This window comes from Rhinoraja longicauda, chromosome 19 (assembly GCF_053455715.1).
Source record: "Rhinoraja longicauda isolate Sanriku21f chromosome 19, sRhiLon1.1, whole genome shotgun sequence".
Lineage (NCBI taxonomy): Eukaryota > Metazoa > Chordata > Chondrichthyes > Rajiformes > Arhynchobatidae > Rhinoraja > Rhinoraja longicauda.
The window spans coordinates 35097937-35117359 of record NC_135971.1 but is presented as its reverse complement, the minus strand read 5'-3'; the positions used below and the strand labels follow the sequence as shown (position 1 = coordinate 35117359).

The following is a 19423-nucleotide window of genomic DNA, read 5'->3' as shown; positions in this document are numbered from 1 at the left end:
ATCACTTTTATGTTCTACATTTCAACATTTTTGTATTTATCCTGCCCACATTTCCTCTGCATAGAAGAACATGATAACTGGGTCTGCTTAAAGGGAACAGAAACCCTGGTGCCTACGCCTTTATGCAGATAAGACAGATGTGTTAACAAAGTGAGGACATATCAGAAATAAGGTTCTGAACACATTGCTATTTCAATGTGTTTATTCAAGATGCAAAAATGAATACTAGTGTAGTGGGTGCGGTCACCACAGAAATCAGGCAAGACGCCAGGTAAGTAGTAACAATACTTTATTCTACAACGAACACTCACACCGCACTAAAAACTGGTGAGTCGACACACCCAAAGCCCTTTATAGCCCCAGACCACCTGACCCAAGGGAACTGACACAGGAAGTGACCTAATCCCCCCCCCCCCCCCCCCCCCCCGTCCACTGAGTGCCGAGTGGAATGACCAAGGGAGTGGCCTAGCCCCCGGGCGCCGCCACACTACTGTGTTTAGAAGCAATGCACTGAAAATGTACTAACCTATATTAAAAATGTCTTTGGACAAAATCTTTGGACATCGAATCTCCCTGGGCAAGTCTTCCGCCCCCTGCCCTCCACCACTTTCAGAAGTAGCTCCTTTCCACTTGTGGAGAAGAGCAGAATTCAGCACATCTATGCAATAAAACCCAGCAGAGAATTCGACAGAGAATGCTCCCTCTCCTCCCCTCCCACCCATGACTGGTGAGAATGAGGCACCAGATCAATGAATAGCATTTAGAGGGAGGCTGGGCAAACACAAAAGAGAAAAGAACAGTAGGTTCGACATTGGAGAATCCAGCATAGACTTGCCAACCATTTTGCAGATCGCATAAGGTGGGAAGAGACTCACGTGGAACGTAGGCACCGGTTTTAATAGGATAGGCAGAGTAGCCCGTTCCTACACACTTGTCTCCACTACAACTTTGTATTACTTTGATTGCCAATGCATTTTTGATCATTTTGTTTCCAATCTTTCTTTAAAAAATACAAAATCAACTTTGACGGATAACTGTGATTGATGCTGTTGCAAATAAATGGAGGCAATACATTTTCTTAACCACAATTTATTTTTGTGCCTTGCATATTAATTGACCATATATATCTTGGCTTTACTTTGCAAAATGAAGCCATTATAATCCAGGGTGCAGTCCAATGTATTTACTTGCATTTAATGCCCATCTATTTTCAAAAATCTTACACTCAATGGTCTGGTCATGAAGCATATTCTACAGGCAACTATTATCCGGTGAATTCTCAAGAGCAAAGTAGCCACGTAAAATGAACTTGATCACTGTACCAGCAGTGACTGTGGATAATTTTATATTCATATGGATGATAAATTATTTGCATGAGGTTAGAAATGTACAAACAATCAAGACTTTTTGACATCATCAAATAACCAAGCATTCTGTAACAACATTTGTTGGTGCTGAGTCTCAAACTAAATGGAGTGTTAAAACAACATTTATTCAATCCAATAATGACTGCAGTTGATGGAATCTGCATCTCGAAACAGAAAGGTGAAAAAATTCAATGGCTCAAGCAAAATTATTGGGACAAATGGTTTATGTCATAAATAGGGTCAAGAACCTGCATCAGGCATGTAAGGGAAGAGGATGGATTGCCAATACATAGCAACCATATCATATCATATCATAAATATACAGCGCGGAAACAGGCCTTTTCGGCCCACCATGTCCGCGCCGCCCAGCGATCCCCGTACATTAACACTATCCTACACCACTAGGGACAATTTTTACATTTACCCAGCCAATTAACCTACAAACCTGTACGTCTTTGGAGTGTGGGAGGAAACCGAAGATCTCGGAGAAAACCCACGCAGGTCACGGGGAGAACGTACAAACTCCGGGAGGAATACATAGCAACCAGGTAGGTCAAAAGTAGAACAAGGTAGGGAGAAGATAATGGGTAGATGGAAACAGGTAGGAGAAGAGGAGGAAGTGGTGAACAACAGGAGAACAAACTTTCCAAGTGAGACAGAGGTTCATTTGAACCTCTTCCAACTTTCTCTGCTGCATTCAGTGCTCAAACTGTGGTCTTCTCTACATTGGAAAAACTAGCTGAAACGTCAACCATTTTGTAGAGCACATACCCTTTGAAGCAAAGATCATCCTGAAATCTGTTCTATGGTATTTTAACACCCTTCCCACTCTCGCGCTGACCCGTCTGTTGTTAACCTTGGGCACTGAAAATCTTAAGCAAAATATCTGATAGTCCACCTGGGTGGACTTACAAGCCAATGGTATGAATAGTAAGTTTTCATATATCAGCTTATCCACACCACTGGTGTTCATTTGTTCTCCCACAACCACCCCGACACCAACCTTGCTCCAACTGCCCATCATCCCTTTCCCACCCGATTTAACCTGTCACTTACCAGGTTCTGCCCCATTCCTCCTTCAAACTGTTAGAATCTTGCCATCCTCTCTTTCAATTCTAATGCAGCGCCTTGACCTGAAATGTTGGTATATTCCATTTGCCTCCACAGATGCTGTTTGACCAAGTTGCTTTACAATGCTTTACCTTTTACTGTTTACATGCTTCAATGTCCTGTCTATATGTATTGTATTGCAGTGTCTAACTGTATTGTACTGTTTTGTATTGTACTGCACTGTCATCCTGTCTATATGTTTTGCATTTGTATTGCACGATGGCCCCCGGAGGCACTCTGTTTCGTCCCATTCGTTACATGATCTGTAAGGAGTGGAATGACAAATAAACTAAACTAACTAACTAACTACTTCTACTGGCCTTTTTTAGTCCATAATTCTTGTTGGAAATATGCACCAAGTCTCACTCTATCTATAATTGAAACTTTTTAATTGGTGATCTTATAGAGCCATCTAAAATCACGAGGGCAATTGATCATGGGAATGCACAGTTTCCTTTACCCAGGGCGAAGAACCAGCAAAGACAGGTTTAAGGTGAGGAGGAAGATTCAGTAGGAACCTGAGGGGCAACTTTCACCACTCAGTGGTTAATGGGTGTATGGAATGAGCTGCTTGAGAAGGTAGAATAACAACATTGAAAAGACACTTGGACACGTACATGGATAGAACATGTTGAGAGATCTGTGGGCCAAATGCTGGCAAATGTGACTAACATTGATGCAGCATTTTGTTCAGCTTGGAGCATTAGGCTGAAGTACCTGTTTCAATGTTATGTGGCCCTATGACTCTTTGTTAGGTGAACATAAACCTGGCAAATGGAGTTTAATAATGGAAAATATGTGCTCACACACTTTGGTAAGAGCAATTCAAAAGGGAGCTATTATCTAAATGGAGTGAGATTGCAAATGAGTGCAGGACAAGAGATTCAAGTGCTTAAAGTGCGAAAGGAAACAGCAGCCGGTAGAGGCAGCACACCACAGAAGGCAAATAGCATATTGACATTCAAAAGTAGGTTACTATTGAAATTATGGTACATGAGGTGGCTAAGGACTTATAGGGAGCACTGTGTACACTTTGGTCCCCAGATTTAAGAAAGGATATATTGATATTGGATATCACCCAGACGAACATCCTGGAATAAGCAAGTGTTGCCTTACCATGAATGGCTGAAGTCATTGGTTCTGTGTTCCTTGGAGTTGACACGAATCAGAGTTAACCTTATGAAGGTATTAAAGAGGTACGATGGGGTGGTGCATTGATGGATAATGCATGGTGGAAAAGGGAAATAAAGGGACAAGACAATCCCATGTGAAACAGATGTTCAGCTGCACCTCGTCCAACCTTGTCCACTGCATTCAGTGTACACAATGTGGCCTCTTCTACATTGGAGAAAGTAGCATAGACTGGTCATCCATTTTGCAGAGCAGCAGCATTTTGACACAAAGGAGGTTAGAACATTTGAGGTATTTCAAGAGAAATCGGATATATCGAAAAGAACAGGGAATTGTACCCTATGTGGAATAAGCACAGTAAAGGAGTTGAGGCTTAAGGCAGATCAGCTGTGATCAGCATCAATTATTGCGTAGCACTAATTTGTACAAATGCAGGACAGTCCATTAAGAAATTCTGTCATGTTTAGTAAATGTAATTTAACTCTTTCCATATATTTCAGTTCCTGCATTTCAATCACATCCATGAAATCTTCTATTCAGCAATTGGTTAGCAGCGCCTGTTCTGGTTTGGTTGAATAGTTTGATAATCTGAGGAGGGAAATTAAATATTAGACAACTGAGAAATGGCATAGCAGAGAACAGAACTCAGAAAGATGCAATTTGTTTATTCACTTCAACTGTTGATTCATCCCACATAACATTTTCCTACAAGACATAATGTCACAGCGCCAGACACCCAGGGTTGATCCTCACTACGGGTGCTGTCTGTGCAGTTTGTATCTTCTCCGTGACTGCATAGGTTTTCTCCGGGTGCTCCAGTTTCCTCCCACATTCCAAAAACAGATGTGTAGGTTTGTTGGTTCATTGGCTTGTGTCCCTAGCATGTGTGGGTGATCGTTGGTTGGTGCGGACTCAGTGTCTGTTTCAGCGTTATGTCTCTAAACTAAACTAAACAAGAAACATAATATTCCTTCAATCAGTTTAGTTCATGCAAGTTCTATGTTATCCAACTTTCACACCCACACTAGGGTCAAATTACAGAGGCCTATTAACTCATAAACCCTGGCATCTTTGGTATGTGTGTGGAAACTGGAGCACAGTGGAAACCCATGTGGTCACAGGGAAAACATGCAAACTTCACACAGCCAACAACCGAGGTTAGGAATGAACCCATGTCTCTGACGCTGTGAGGCAGCAGCTCTATCAGCTGCACCACTCTGCCTTAATTTGCATCATGTTCAGCACAAACATTGTTGGCCGTAGGGCCTGTTCCCCTATTTCAGGGGCATTCCCATGCATCATAAAATTCTGAGAATTCAACACATTGGGTCCCAGGAAGTACTCCCAGCCACTTTGACCACCAGGTCCCATTGAAATTCCTCCAGATCAGTCGGACAGGCACCAGTTAGGCAGCAACGGCATGCAAGTGATTCATGTCCCTCCAGCCCCTGCATCTCCATGCACCCACGAAGGTGCACCCCAAACTCCACCATCCCTGGCAGTGCATTCCAGGCACCAACCACATAGTATGTAAAATAAACTTGCCCTTTGTGAAAAGCTGCAGCTTCTACCCTGCACTGAATATGTGCAATAAGTTAAATGCCATATTAGGCATTTAGTTAATTGGGATAACTTTAGCCAATAAGGAGGTGTGATTGCAAATCTTGTACAATATCATAAACAAAGTAAAATGGGACAAAGTTAAAATGGCCAGGCACAAAGAACAGAATAATCATGAACATCAATGACATGTAATTTTCCCCTCACAGCACAACCTTCTCTGGCCGTCTGAATAATATAGGTACTGAATAAAAACTTTGGGATGATCTGCTCCTGTGGTGCAAGACGTTGGTTGGGCAGCGTTTGGAGAATTGTTGTAAGTTTTGGTCATCCCACTATAGGGGTCATTAACAGGGCCTGAGATTCAGGGAGAGGATGGGACTGAAGGCTGATTAAATCCCCAGGACCTGGTGGTCTGCATCCCAGGTTACTTAAAGAGGTGGCTCTAGAAATAGTGGAGGCATTGGAGATCATTTTTCAATGTTCTATAGATTCAGGATAAGTTCCTGTGGATTGGAGGATAGCAAATATTATCCCACTTTTTAAGAAAGGAGGGAGAGAGAAAACGGGTAATTATAGACCAGTTAGTCTGACATCAGTGGTGGGGAAGATGCTGGAGTCAAATATAAAAGACGAAATTGCTGAGCATTTGGATAGCAGTAACAGGATCATTCCGAGTCAGCCTGGATTTACGAAGGGGAAATCATGCTTGACAAATCTACTGGAATTTTTTGAGGATGTAACTAGGAAAATTGACAGGGGAGAGTCAGTGGATGTGGTGTACCTCGACTTTCAGAAAGCCTTCGACAAGGTCCCACATCGGAGATTAGTGGGCAAAATTAGAGCACATGGTAATGGGGTAGGGTACTGACATGGATAGAAAATTGGTTGACAGACAGAAAGCAAAGAGTGGGGATAAATGGGTCCCTTTCGGAATGGCAGGCAGTGACCAGTGGGGTACCGCAAGGTTCGGTGCTGGGACCCCAGCTATTTACGATATACATTAATGACTTAGATGAAGGGATTAAAAGTACCATTAGCAAATTTGCAGATGATACTAAGCTGGGGGGTAGTGTGAATTGTGAGGAAGATGCAATAAGGCTGCAGGGTGACTTGGACAGGTTGTGTGAGTGGGCGGATACATGGCAGATGCAGTTTAATGTAGATAAGTGTGAGGTTATTCACTTTGGAAGTAAGAATAGAAAGGCAGATTATTATCTGAATGGTGTCAAGTTAGGAAGAGGGGATGTTCAACGAGATCTGGGTGTCCTAGTGCATCAGTCACTGAAAGGAAGCATGCAGGTACAGCAGATAGTGAAGAAAGCCAATGGAATGTTGGCCTTCATAACAAGAGGAGTTGAGTATAGGAGCAAAGAGGTCCTTCTACAGTTGTACCGGGCCCTGGTGAGACCGCACCTGGAGTACTGTGTGCAGTTTTGGTCTCCAAATTTGAGGAAGGATATTTTTGCTATTGAGGGCGTGCAGCGTAGGTTCACTAGGTTAATTCCCGGAATGGCGGGACTGTCGTATGTTGAAAGGCTGGAGCAATTAGGCTTGTATACACTGGTATTTAGAAGGATGAGGGGGGATCTTATTGAAACATATAAGATAATTAGGGGATTGGACACATTAGAGGCAGGAAACATGTTCCCAGTGTTGGGGGAGTCCAGAACAAGGGGCCACCGTTTAAGAGTAAGGGGTAGGCCATTTAGAACGGAGATGAGGAAGAACTTTTTCAGTCAGAGAGTGGTGAAGGTGTGGAATTCTCTGCCTCAGAAGGCAGTGGAGGCCAGTTCATTGGATGCTTTCAAGAGAGAGCTGGATAGAGCTCTTAAGGATAGCGGAGTGAGGGGGTATGGGGAGAAGGCAGGAACGGGGTACTGATTGAGAGTGATCAGCCATGATCGCATTGAATGGCGGTGCTGGCTCGAAGGGCTGAATGGCCTACTCCTGCACCTATTGTCTATTGTCTATTGTCTATGATAGTACTTTATTCGTTAGCAGGCAAGAGGCTGAGGGGTGATCTTAGAGAGGTCTATAAAATCAAGGGGCATAGACAGATTGAATGCATAGAATCTTTTAACCAGCCTTGTGTAATCAAGAACCAGAGGACTTAAGTTTAAGTTGAGAGGGAAAAGAATTACTAGGGAAGTGGAAATATGGAGCAACATTCATAGGGAAGTAGTTGAGGATGATACTAAAAAAAACCATTTAAAACACACTTGGACAGGTACATAGATAGGAAAGGTTCAGGGAGATATGGGTCAATTGCAGGCAAAGAGGTCTAGTTAAACATGGACTCCTTGTTGGCATGGCCAAGTTGAGGCAACGGGCCTGTTTCCATGCCATATGACTCTATGGCGCCGTGGGCTTGAAAAGCCAATTCCTTTCTGTTTCACTGCTAAATATTAGTTAATCACCCTCACTAATAGTGACCACAATGGCAAACCCATGACCACGACTCGTTTACAGTGATAATAAGCTAAAACCATTGCCTCACGTCAAATGTGCATGGCGTTGATGTTCAATGACTAAATTGTTGATGCTTTCATAGCTTTGGCAAGGTGGGAAATGGCTTGGTTCTGATCTGGGTGCTGGAACTGTTAGACATCTTGATACCATGAAAGCAGAACCTGTGTTTGAGGAAATATACTTGCTGACTGGAGGCACAGACAAGCAGTTCCTGGGAACATTGCATTTTGAGGAGGAAATATTACACAGCCAAGGCCAAGTGCTAGAGAAAGCAGCATTTCTGTTATTTCAATGGACACTCTGCTCTTCATCCTTCTTGTCATTTTGATCATCCAGTTTTGTTCATAATATTCTATAACATTTGCAATCAATTCTCAATTCATGACATTTGCAGCTGGTGTAAAGATACATCAGCCAACACCTTCTGACTTCCAATTTAGTTTACTTCAGAGATACAGTTTGTAAACAGGCCCTTTGTGCCACCAAATCCATACTAACCACCAATCACCCATTCATAATAGATTTCACATCCACTCCCTACACTCTCAGGGTGATTTACAGAGGCTAATTACCTACAAACACACTCGTCTTTGGGATATGGGAGGAAACCGAGCACCCTGAGGAAGACAAATGCTCACCGGGAGAACGTGCAAACTCCACGCAGAGAGTACCCGAGGTCCAGATTGAACCTGGGTCTCTGGGGTTGCGAGGCAGCAGTTCTACCAGCTGCACCACCATGCTGCCCTACATTCAAACTCTAAATCCTACATTGACTTTCCCTTCCACTTGTTATGATGCAATATTCAATACAATAACTCCTTTAGACAGGGGAAAGGTGAACTGCAATTCATCGCTAAAATATCTCTTACAACAACGTGATCACAGGCAAGAAACCCGTGATATAGATGACTTTGAATTCACACTAAAAGCCTGATCATCCAGCTCTCTTGGGATTTGGGAAATGAAAGATTTTAAGGACTGGTGCATGTTACTCCAAACGTACTTTAATTCCACTCATTGAGGCACTTGTTGAGCAAGTCAGTGGTTGAGGTGCATCCATACTCTTCTATCAGACTTAAGCGGAGGAATAATCATGTTAATTTGCCTGAAGAGTCTCGAACCAGAATGACCGTTCCATGGTCTCTAGGGATGTTGCCTGACCTGCTGAGTTACTCTGGCACTGTCCCTCAGTCTTTCCCAATCTTATAATTCAAAAATATTCATCTTCATCTTCATCATTGAGAGTCATGGAAATATGCAGCATACAAACATGGCCTTTGGCCCTCTGAGTTTACACCAACCATTCTTGTACATAAATCCTACATTTGTCCCACATTCTCATCAGCTCTCCCCACATTGTATCATGCACAATCTCGGGGGAAACTAACTTACCAAACCACTTTTGGGGATGTGGGAGGAAACCATAGCACCTGGGGAAACCCACTTGGTCACAGGAACAACATGCAAACTCTACAGAATCAACAGCCGATGTCGATATTGAATTCAGGTCTATGGCTCTGTGCTGCCCTGTTTCACACTATAGTACACGTCATGTTGTTGCTCATTCATTCGGCTTTCCACCTTGAACCATTTCTCCCACCATTACTCACATTCCCACTTCATATTGAGTCTTCCAGCAACTGTGGCCAGGGTGGCGGCCACTGTGGCGCAGCGGTAGAGTTGCTGCCTTACAGCGCTTGCAGCGCCGGAGACCCGGGTCCGATCCCGACTATGGGTGCTGTCTGTACAGAGTTTGTACGTACTCCCCGTGACCGCGTGGGTTTTCTCTGAGATCTAAGGTTTCCTCCCACACTCCAAAGACTTACAGGTATGTAGGTTAATTGGCTTGTTATGTGTTTATAGGATAGTGTTAATATGCGGGGATCGCTGGTCAGCGTGGACTCGGTGGGCTGAAGAGCCTGCTTCCGCGCTGAATCTCTAAATTAAAGTAAACTAAACTAGGAAATGTTAAACTGCAACCAATCTGCCTAGTAGCTGACTTGGATTATGAACAGTGCGAGCCCCCAACAGAGCAGCACATTGTCACAGCTAGTACAGCTGCTGCCTCACAGCGACTCGGGTTCAATTTGAGTGACATCCATGTGGAGTTTGCACGTTCTCCGTGTGACCACATTGGATTCCTCCAGGAGCTCCGGTTTCCTCACACATCCCAAAGATTCGTCAGTTTGTAGTTTAATTGGCCACCGTAAATTGCCATTAGTGAGTGGGTGACTGGATGAGAAGGTGCAATGATATAGAATTCACGAGAACAGGTTGGCATGGACTCTCTGGGCAGAAAAGACTGCTTTCATGCTGTAGTTTTCAATGATTCAATGATATTTCTAGGATTTGGTGCAGTGAATCTATTACGTTTAACTATTTTTTAAACTCTGAATTCACATGAACAATTTTCAGACATCTGATTATTAGAAACATTTAACCTCAGCACAAAGGTGTGTTGACAGTCGTGACTGTCAAGCTATTTCAGGTGTCACTGCTGCCTTATCATACTTGAGGTCGATAATGTCTTCAAGTCTAACACCTTTACTAGCAACAGTGCATCACTATTTTCCCATCTTACCTTTCCTCTTTTTTCTCCACCAAACAATTACTGCCAAGACAATAGCCAGCGATATCAGCACACACACAGCAATAAGGCCTATGTGCCTGTCTTTCCTCCCATTTCCTTCTGAAAAATAAGAAACGCATAATTTTACAAATCAAGTGTTAAGCTGTGTAGATTGGCACTGTCGGAAGACTTCAGGATGAAGAGGGTCTCGACCAAAAATGCCACCTATTCCTTTTCTCCAGAGATGCTACCTGACTCGCTGAGTTGCTCCAGCATTTTGTGTCTATCTATGGAGATTTTCAAGGTATATAAGATGATATGTTGTTTTGAATCATGCAGTTCCACACCATGGCAAAGGGCCAACATCTGTTCCGTACAACTCTGTGACCTATGGCACCTTCATAGCCACAACTTAATTCAAGAAAGAAGGTGAATTGAAAGCAGAATGCTTTAACCCTATATAATCTAACACTTCTTTTGGGGAAAATGCTGGATTCTTTTAAGTAATGGCAGAACATTTAATTAATAGCAAAACAATAAAGTGCATTAACAGGGTATTAACAGGAAAATTGAAGAAAGAAGGAATTGCAGATACTGATTTTCACAAAAGCTTTAGTTTAGTTTAGTATATTGTCACATGAATAGCGAAGAAGGGATCTGCAAGCTGTAGGAAGATATAGATGAGATGGTCAGATGGGCGGAGCAGTGGCAGATGGAATTTAATCCTGAAAAGTGCGAGGTGATGCACTTTGGCAGAAATAACTTGGAGAGGGAGTACACCATGAATGGAAGGACCCTAGGGAAGACAGGGGTACAGAGGGACCTTGGAGTACAGGTACACAAGTCCTTGAAGGCAGCAGGACAGGTGGATAGGGTGGTTAAAAAGGCATATGGGTTACTGGCCTTCATTAGCCGGGGCATCGAATATAAAAGTAGGGGGGTAATGATGGAATTGTACAGAACACTGGTGAGGCCACAGCTGGAGTATTGTGTACAGTTCTGGTCACCACATTATAGAAAGGATGTGATAGCTTTGGAGAGGGTGCAGAGGAGATTCACCAGGATGCTGCCAGGGATGAAGGGCCTCGGCTATGAGGAGAGACTGAGCAGACTGGGGTTGTTTTCCCTGGAGCAGAGAAGGCTGAGAGGGGACATGATCGAGGTGTACAAGATCATGAGGGGCATGGATAAGGTAGATGGCGGGGAACTTCTTCCACTGGTGGAAGGTTCAACAACGAGGGGACATAGATACAGGGTAAGGGGAGGGAGGTTTCGGGAGGATGTGAGAAATAACTTTTTCACCCAGAGGGTGGTTGGAGTCTGGAACTCACTGCCTGGGGTGGTGGTGGAGGCGGGAACACTCACAACGTTTAAGAGGCATTTGGATGGGCACTTGAAATGTTACAACATTCAGGGCAACGGTCCAAATGCGGGAAAATGGGATTAAAATTAGACTGTGTTTGGTAACGGGCGGCGCGGACACGATGGGCCGAAGGGCCTCTTTCTGTGCTGTAGGACTCTATGACTCTATGACTCTATAACTGAGGCGCAGTGAAAAGGTTTTGTTACGTGCTAACCAGTCAGTGGAAAGAATGTACATGATAGATACAAAATTCTGGAGTAACTCAACGGGACAGGCAGCATCTCTGGCGGACATCGACTCAGTCAGAAGGATCGTGACCCGAAACATCACCTATTCCTTTTCTCCAGAGAAGCTGCCTGACCAGCTGAGTTATTCCAGCATTTTGTGTCCATCTTCGCTGTAAACCAGCATCTGCAGTTCCTTCTTACACATGGACAGGCGACATTTCGGTTTGGGACCCTTCTTCAAAACGTTGTTTGAGAAATTGATTAGAATTCCTTGAAAATGCAACAGAGTGGATAAAGAGGAACCCATAGATAATGTATAATCGAGCAGCAGTAGTTTGCAGGTGTGAAAAGCCTAAAAGTCAAAGGCAAAATGCTGGAAATACTCAGCAGAATAGGTAGCACAACAGGGCTGAGAAACAAAAGAAATACAATATATCTGGATTTCCATCAGGTATCTGATCATGTGATGTAAAGGCACATGGCTTATGACATTGGGGGTAATAATTAGCATGAATGGCAAAACAATTTAGAGCAAGTAGAGAGTTGTCTTAAAGGAGCGTTCAGGTTGAGAAACTGCAACCAGTGCATGAAAGTCAACTACTTAGAGTTGGTATTCAGAGCAGATGAAGGGCGTGCTGGCACTGTGGCCTAGATTGCTGATGATACATAGACAGGTTCGAAATTAAGTTCTGGAGTATGTCAACCGTCTTTAGAGTGAAACATCAAATTCCTTAGTTGTGCATTGTTCGAGGGAGGAAACGTTTTCAAAAGTGAGCATTTGTGTCGGTCAGTGCAGCATAGCTGGAATCAAACTAGTACGATCGCTGCTGGTCAGGCAGACCTATCTGGTGGGCAGGTGTGATCGGTAGATTTTGATGTACGGGCATTTGACGATACTGGTTAGGTCAAGTGAGATGGTAATATTTTTCTTTACAGAAGCTGTAACTTGCATCACAGAACTTACTTCATTAGGTTTACTTTTATTATTGCCAGAGTTCAAGATACAGTGCAAAGGTTTCTTTTGCATGCTATCCAAATGGATCAGATAATACTATACATAAATAAACTCAAATACAATAGATGGAGCAACGAGGAAGATGCAGAGTACAGAATAGAGTTCTCATCATTGTAACGCATCAGTTCCAGAGTTCATGTTCAATGTGCACAATGAGGTTGAGGTGCATCGTACATTACACCAATATTATGCAAGGCCACTTCCAAAGCCTGATTACAGATGGAAAGGGGGCGTTCCTGAGTCGGGTAGTGCACATTTTCAACTTTCTGTACCTAGAGCCTGATGGGAGCAGGAAGGAGGAGGAATGGCCAGGGTGGGATAAGTCTCGTTTTCCAAGGCAACCTGGTGTATATTGAGTCAATAGTGGGAAGTCTGGTCTGTTTGATGATGTTTAACTCTTTGTATTTTCTTGCAGTCTTGGGCAGAGCAGTTCCCAAATCAAGTTGTGATGCAACCAAACAACATGCTTTCTCCAGCAGCATCTATAGATGTTTGCAAGAGTCACCGGAGACATAATGAATATCCTCAGTCTCCTGAGGAAGTAGAGGTGTCAGTGAGCCTCCTTGGTGATGTGGTCAGTTTATGACAGAATATTGGATAGATTCATGCCATGGAACCCGAAGCTCTCAATCATTTCCACTTCGCACCATTGATTCGGATTGGGGCATGTACTCCCTCAGTGCCTTGCTGTTATTCATTTTTTATTAAAACACACTTTTCATTGATTTCAGTTCCACCACTGAGAATCTTAAATGCTCCTTCCTTGTATATTAGCTATTTATTTACTTTTGATATATTTTCCGTTGAGAAAGTCTTCTGCTCATTGTGGAGAGTGGATGCTGATTACATGATGGCTTCGGGCAACACCACTACACAAAGAAAGTTTAAGCATCTTGGAATATGGGATTCAGTCACAATTATTAAAATGGAAAAGACAGAAGATAATGATAAACTGTTTCATTAACACTTCAGCTTCTTCTATCTATGAAATAATTTTTAACGTCCTTACCCCAGATGATGGTCTTCCCACCGGGCAGGCTGCTGTGATCGACATGACAGGAATACTGTTTCCCATCATATGGATCATACTCAAGGGCAGACCTTAGATGATATGTTCCATTGCTGTTGGGTACGACCCCAGAAGATTTGGTCTCAGAGATATGTTGACCATTCTGCAACCAGCTCACATTGATGGCCGGTGGGTAAAATCCAAACACAGTGCAGTACAGGACTGAATGATCATCAGGGCGGGCAGCGAGAGAGACCTCAGGGGAAACTACAAGACAGTAAGTTGGTTATTTTCACCTTCAGTAAAACTTGCAGTCACCCACCACAAAATATTCTTCAGCCCACTGCAACCACCAAGCGACTGTCTACATCCGCCCCATTTTGCCTCTATCATCACCATTACCCAACCACGAGGTTGCAAAGAGATGGTACTGTTAAGACAGTACACAAGAAAGTTTGAAAGCACGTACCATTCGATTCAAGAACAGGATCTTCCCCACTGTTATCGGACTACTGAATTATTCTCATGTAAGATAAGGTGTTGTCCTGATCTACCAACTAACATTTGTGAACCATGCACAATTTTTGATCTGCACTTTCTCTGTAACTGTAATGCTATTAGTTCAGTTTAGTTGATTGTCACATGTACCGAGGTAGAGTGCAAAGCTTCTGTTGCACGCTAACCAGTCAGCAGAGAGACAATATGATTACAATCGATCCATTTACAGTCTACCGCTGCATAAGGGAATAACATTTATTGCAAGGTAAAGCCAGCATAGTCAGATCATGGATAGTCCGAGGGCCATCACTAAAGTAGATAGTGGTTCAGCACTGCTCTCTGGTTATGGTAGGATGATTCAGTTGCCCGATAACAGCTGGAAAGAAACTGTCCTTGAATCTGGTGATGTGCGTTTCACACTTCTATACATTTGCCTGATGGGAGAGGAGATAAGAGGGAGTGGCCAGGGTGTGACTTGTCCTTGATTATGCTGCTGGCCTTGTTGAGGCAGCATAAGGTACTGTATAAATGGAGTCAATAGAAGGGAAGTTGGTTTGTGTGATAATCTGGGCTGCGTCCACAATTCGCTGCAATTTCTTGGATGGAGCTGTTTCCAAACCAAGCTGTAATGCATCCTGATAAAATGCTTTCTATGTTGCATCTGTAGAAGTTGGTGAGACTACAATATATTGTAACTGTATATTCTGCACTCTGAATATTTTTCTCTTTGCACTGCTCTATTTGTGGATGGCTTGATTGTTGTTACGTGTAGTATGATCTGTCTGGATAACACAGACAAACTTTAGACTTTATCTCAGTTCACGTGACAATAATAAACCAATACCAACAGCAAATGTTTTCACTAAAATTGACAATGATAAATAATTGACAAGTTACAAAATAAAGGCCAATTGGGGAGTGGACATGCTTAAAATTGGCAGTATTTTCACTCGTCTTCAATAGGAGACACAAGTTACGAGATAAAAAGGGAGCAGTCACTTGTTTAGAAATCTCTTTTTGCAGAGAGTGGTCATCCTCTGGCAATCTCTACCTTAGAGATTTGTGAAAGCAGGATCATTGGAAGTATTTAATGTGGCGGTAGTGATAGATCGGGGTATTGAGAGCAATGAGGAAATGGCACTGAACAGGAGTAGAGGCCTGAGGAACATCAGCCAGGGTCATATTGAATGGTGGGCAGGTTTGAGGACCAAATGGCTTACTTGGGAACTTGATAACTGAGGAGAAACTGGCTTCTGTAAATTGTCTCTAGCTTGTGGGACAGAACTAATGAACAGGCGATTGCTGGTCGTTGCGGACTCAGTGGCCCAAAGGTCCTGTTTCCATACTCTATCACTAAAATACACCCAAACTAATCTCCACTGCCTGCATGTGATCCATATCCTTGTATTTCCTGCATCTCCATCAGCCTGTCCAAAACCTTCTTCAGCACCATTATCATGTCCGCTTCTACCACCACTCCTGGTCGTGCATTCTAGGTCTCTCTGTGCAAAAAAAACTTGATCTGCACATCTCGTTTACATTTTGCCCTCTGAAGCTGAACACTGTGCTCTATAGACATGTGTGATATAAAACCGATTAGGGGCTGTCAACTATGGTCAAGAAAAGCCATGGTTAAGTAATATGAAAGACATCAATCACACTTTCTCCCTGTCAAACAGGGGTGTAACGCTGAGGCTCTGTAAGGCACTGGTCAGGCCGCACTTGGAGTATTGCGAGCAATTTCGGGCACCGTATCTGAGGAAGGATGTGTTGGCTCTGGAGAGGGTCCAGAGGAGATTTACAAGAATGATCCCAGAAATAAACGGGTTAACATATGATGAGCGTTTGATGGCACTGGGCCTGCATTCGTTGGAGTTTAGAAGAATAAGGGAGAACCTCATTGAAACATACCAAATAGTGAAAGACATGGATAGAATGGATGTGGAGAGGATGTGTCCACTGGTGGGAGAGTCTACAACTAGAGGTCATAGTCTCAATATTAAAAGACATTCATTTAGGAAGGAAATGAGGAGGAATGTATTTTGTCAGAGGGTGGTGAATCTTGGAATTATTTGCCACAGAAGGCCGTGGAGGCCATCAATGCATATTTTTAAGGCATAGATAGATAGACTCTTGATTAGTATGTGTGTCAGGGGTTATGGGGAGAAGGCTGGAGGCTGGGGTTAGGAGCGAGAGATAGATCAGCTATGAATGAATGACAGAGTAGACTTGATGGGCCGAATGTTCTAATTCTGCTCCTATCACTAATGACCTGATGACTCAGTTGGCTTCCACCGTGTGCTCCAGTTTTGTCCCACATACCAAAGACATGCCAGTGAGTTAGTTGGACATTTCAAATTATCCACACTGCAGCTGATTGAAAGGAGAATCAGAGGGAGCTGAGCGCAAGTTGTGAGAGAGCTGTGGAACAGTTTGGTGACATTGCATTGAAAACTAGCTTCGACTCAATGGGCCAAACGACCTTTCCCTCTGTCATTATTGGGTCAGAGATAATATTACTCATTGCCTCAGAGTGAAATATTGCTCATTGCCTAAAATCACAAAACAACACTCTTTGTTGCGAACTCACCTTTTCTGGTCAGGTATGTTTTTCCAATTGCGTAGTATGTTTTCCATAAATCCACACAGTCATTTTCTAACAAGCTCTTGAAATAACGGTTCATCTTTTCATTCTTGTCCCATTTCTTTTTGAAGGACTCAGCCACTGGATCATGCACCGTCCACTTTAGTTTGTCCTTATCAAAACTAAATGCATATCTTCCGTCATAAGCCAACTTCAATATCCCTACATTGGGACTGTGATCGTTCACCTCACAACCAAACTGCCCTTGAACATAGTGATAATCTGAAAGAAAAACAAAATAATGATTTGATTAATTGTTATGACTGGGGTAATTTCTGAGCACCTGGGTGCAAGTAATTTATATATGTCGCAAGTAACAAAGGTCACAGCACAGATCCCTGCAGAACTCTACTGGTCACTGAACTACAGCCTGAAGATTTGTCCTTCCGCTACACTCCTCTATACTGGGGATTTATCCACCTTAATGCTCTTCAAGTTACCCCAACACCTCCTCTTGCTTAACTTCATAGTGCCCCTGCATGTTAGTATTCTCCACACTGATCTCTCTATTCTCCATGTCTTTCTTGGTGAAACCAAATGCAAAGTATTTGTTTTGTACCTCGCCTACATCCACAAACTCCAAGCACATAATCCATTCTATATCCTTGAGCAATCCCACCTTCTCCCTCGTGTTTTAAATATAGATAGAAAAAGATGTGGGACTTACTGCAATCCGACTCGCCAAAGCCACTTGGTGGTCTCTATTGGCCCCTGTAGTTTTAAGCTTTAGAGATACAGCGCAAAAACATGCCCTTCAGCCAACACTAGGGACCATTTACATTTATACCAAGCCAATTTACCTACATACCTGTAGGTCTTTGGAGTGTGGGAGGAAACCGAAGATCTCGGAGAAACCCCCCACGGTCACGGGGAGAACGTACAAACTCCGTACAGGCAGCACCCGTAGTCAGGATCGAAGCCAGGTCTCCGGTGCTGCATGCACTGTAAGGCTGCAACTCTACCGCTGGCCCACTGAGCCACCTTCTACTCACCCACTTGAGTTATTCCCTCCTTTCTTTACATTCCTCAAAGCTCCTGTCTGATTTCATCCTCCTGAACCTTGCATGCACTTTTTTTCTTTTTGACTAAAGTTACAACCGTTTTGGTTATGCAAGCTTCCCTTCCTTTGCCATCCTCCACCTTCGTCCTCACTGGAACTGGTGATTAAATAACTCATACATAAATCATAGGAGTCACTGTATGTCTTTGGAGTATGGGAGGAAACCGAAGATCGCTGGTCAGCGCGGATTCATCTCTAAACTAAACTAAAAAACGTCAATATAACCCTAGGATTTTGAAAGAGAAACACAGACAAGCTGTAGGTGTTGGAGTGGGCCAGCTGCTGCTGGGGGTCCTAATGTTGGCATTACCGTTTGCAAGTCATGATTTGTTATACTGGCACATTGCACATCGCTCAGCTACCTGTTGAGCATGTTTCCGAAAACCTCATACCCACCAGGTTGTTTGGAATTGGGTAGCCATTTGCTGGAGGAGGAGGGGTGGGGTGCGGGGGTTGAGATGACCCCATGAGTGGATTTGTTGGGCAAGGAATGACATTGATGCTTGTGGTGAGACTGGCTTGACTATGTCTCTGTGTCTCCAGATACAATCCCTACACATCTTAATGCCTGACTTAATCCATGTCCACAGCTCCTCTTTTGGCCAATTTGCTTCACATTCTTTGTTGGTCCCATTCCGAATTACTTGTACTCGAGGTGCACGCGTAACTCAGTTTTTATGCTGGTACATTTTGTTGACGTTTCCTTAGCCACCTTGGTGATTCATTCCCTCTGTCATTGAAATTCATTGTTTTGCATACTCAAGGTATGCAAAGAGTCTTCACATGAAGGACACCGACAAAGTTATGAAGTATCCTACAGGTCTTCCTTTGTTCTTCCACCTCCCCCCACCCCCCTCACGGCGGTTCCCTCATGCCAAGTCCTCCTTTGTTCAATGATACACTACGAATGTCATTGAATTAACACAGTAATGGTGATAGGGCTTATTGACTTTCAATATTATTAAGGGGTTGGACACGTTAGAGGCAGGAAACATATTCCCAATGTTGGGGGAGTCCAGAAGGAGGGGCCACAGTTTGGAAATGGGGGGTAGGCCATTTGGAACTGAGATGATGAAAGACCTTTTTCAGTCGGGGAGTTGTGATTCTGTGGAGTTCTCTGCCTCAGAGGGCAGTGGAGGCCAATTCTCTAAATGCATTCGGGAGAGAGCTGGATAGAGCTCTTGGGGATAGCGGAGTCATGGGGTATGGGGAGAAGGCAGGAACGGGGTGCTGATTGAGAATGATCAGCCATGATCATGTTGGATGGCGGTGCTGGCTCGAAGGGCCGAATGGCCTCCTCCTGCACCTATTGTCTATTGTCTATTGTCTATTCACATACCTAAGAAAGCTTTTACTATCCTCCTTTATATTTTTGGCTAGTTTACCCTCGTACCTCAA

General features: G+C 43.5%; 1 protein-coding gene across 2 annotated transcripts in view; it reads right to left on the bottom strand.

Annotated features, from left to right (window-relative positions):
• Positions 1–1041: 1041 nt before the first annotated feature.
• LOC144603221 (class I histocompatibility antigen, F10 alpha chain-like) overlaps positions 1042–19423 on the bottom strand; it is a 30878-nt gene continuing 12496 nt past the window's right edge. For both annotated transcript variants that reach the window (XM_078416420.1, XM_078416419.1), the window contains exons 3-6: positions 16912–17187; positions 13824–14090; positions 10222–10329; positions 1042–4196 (exon numbers count right to left, since the gene is read on the bottom strand). In XM_078416420.1, coding sequence (XP_078272546.1) covers positions 4156–4196; positions 10222–10329; positions 13824–14090; positions 16912–17187 — 692 coding nt within the window. In that variant the 3' untranslated portion in view covers positions 1042–4155. The remainder of the gene's footprint in view (positions 4197–10221; positions 10330–13823; positions 14091–16911; positions 17188–19423) is intronic.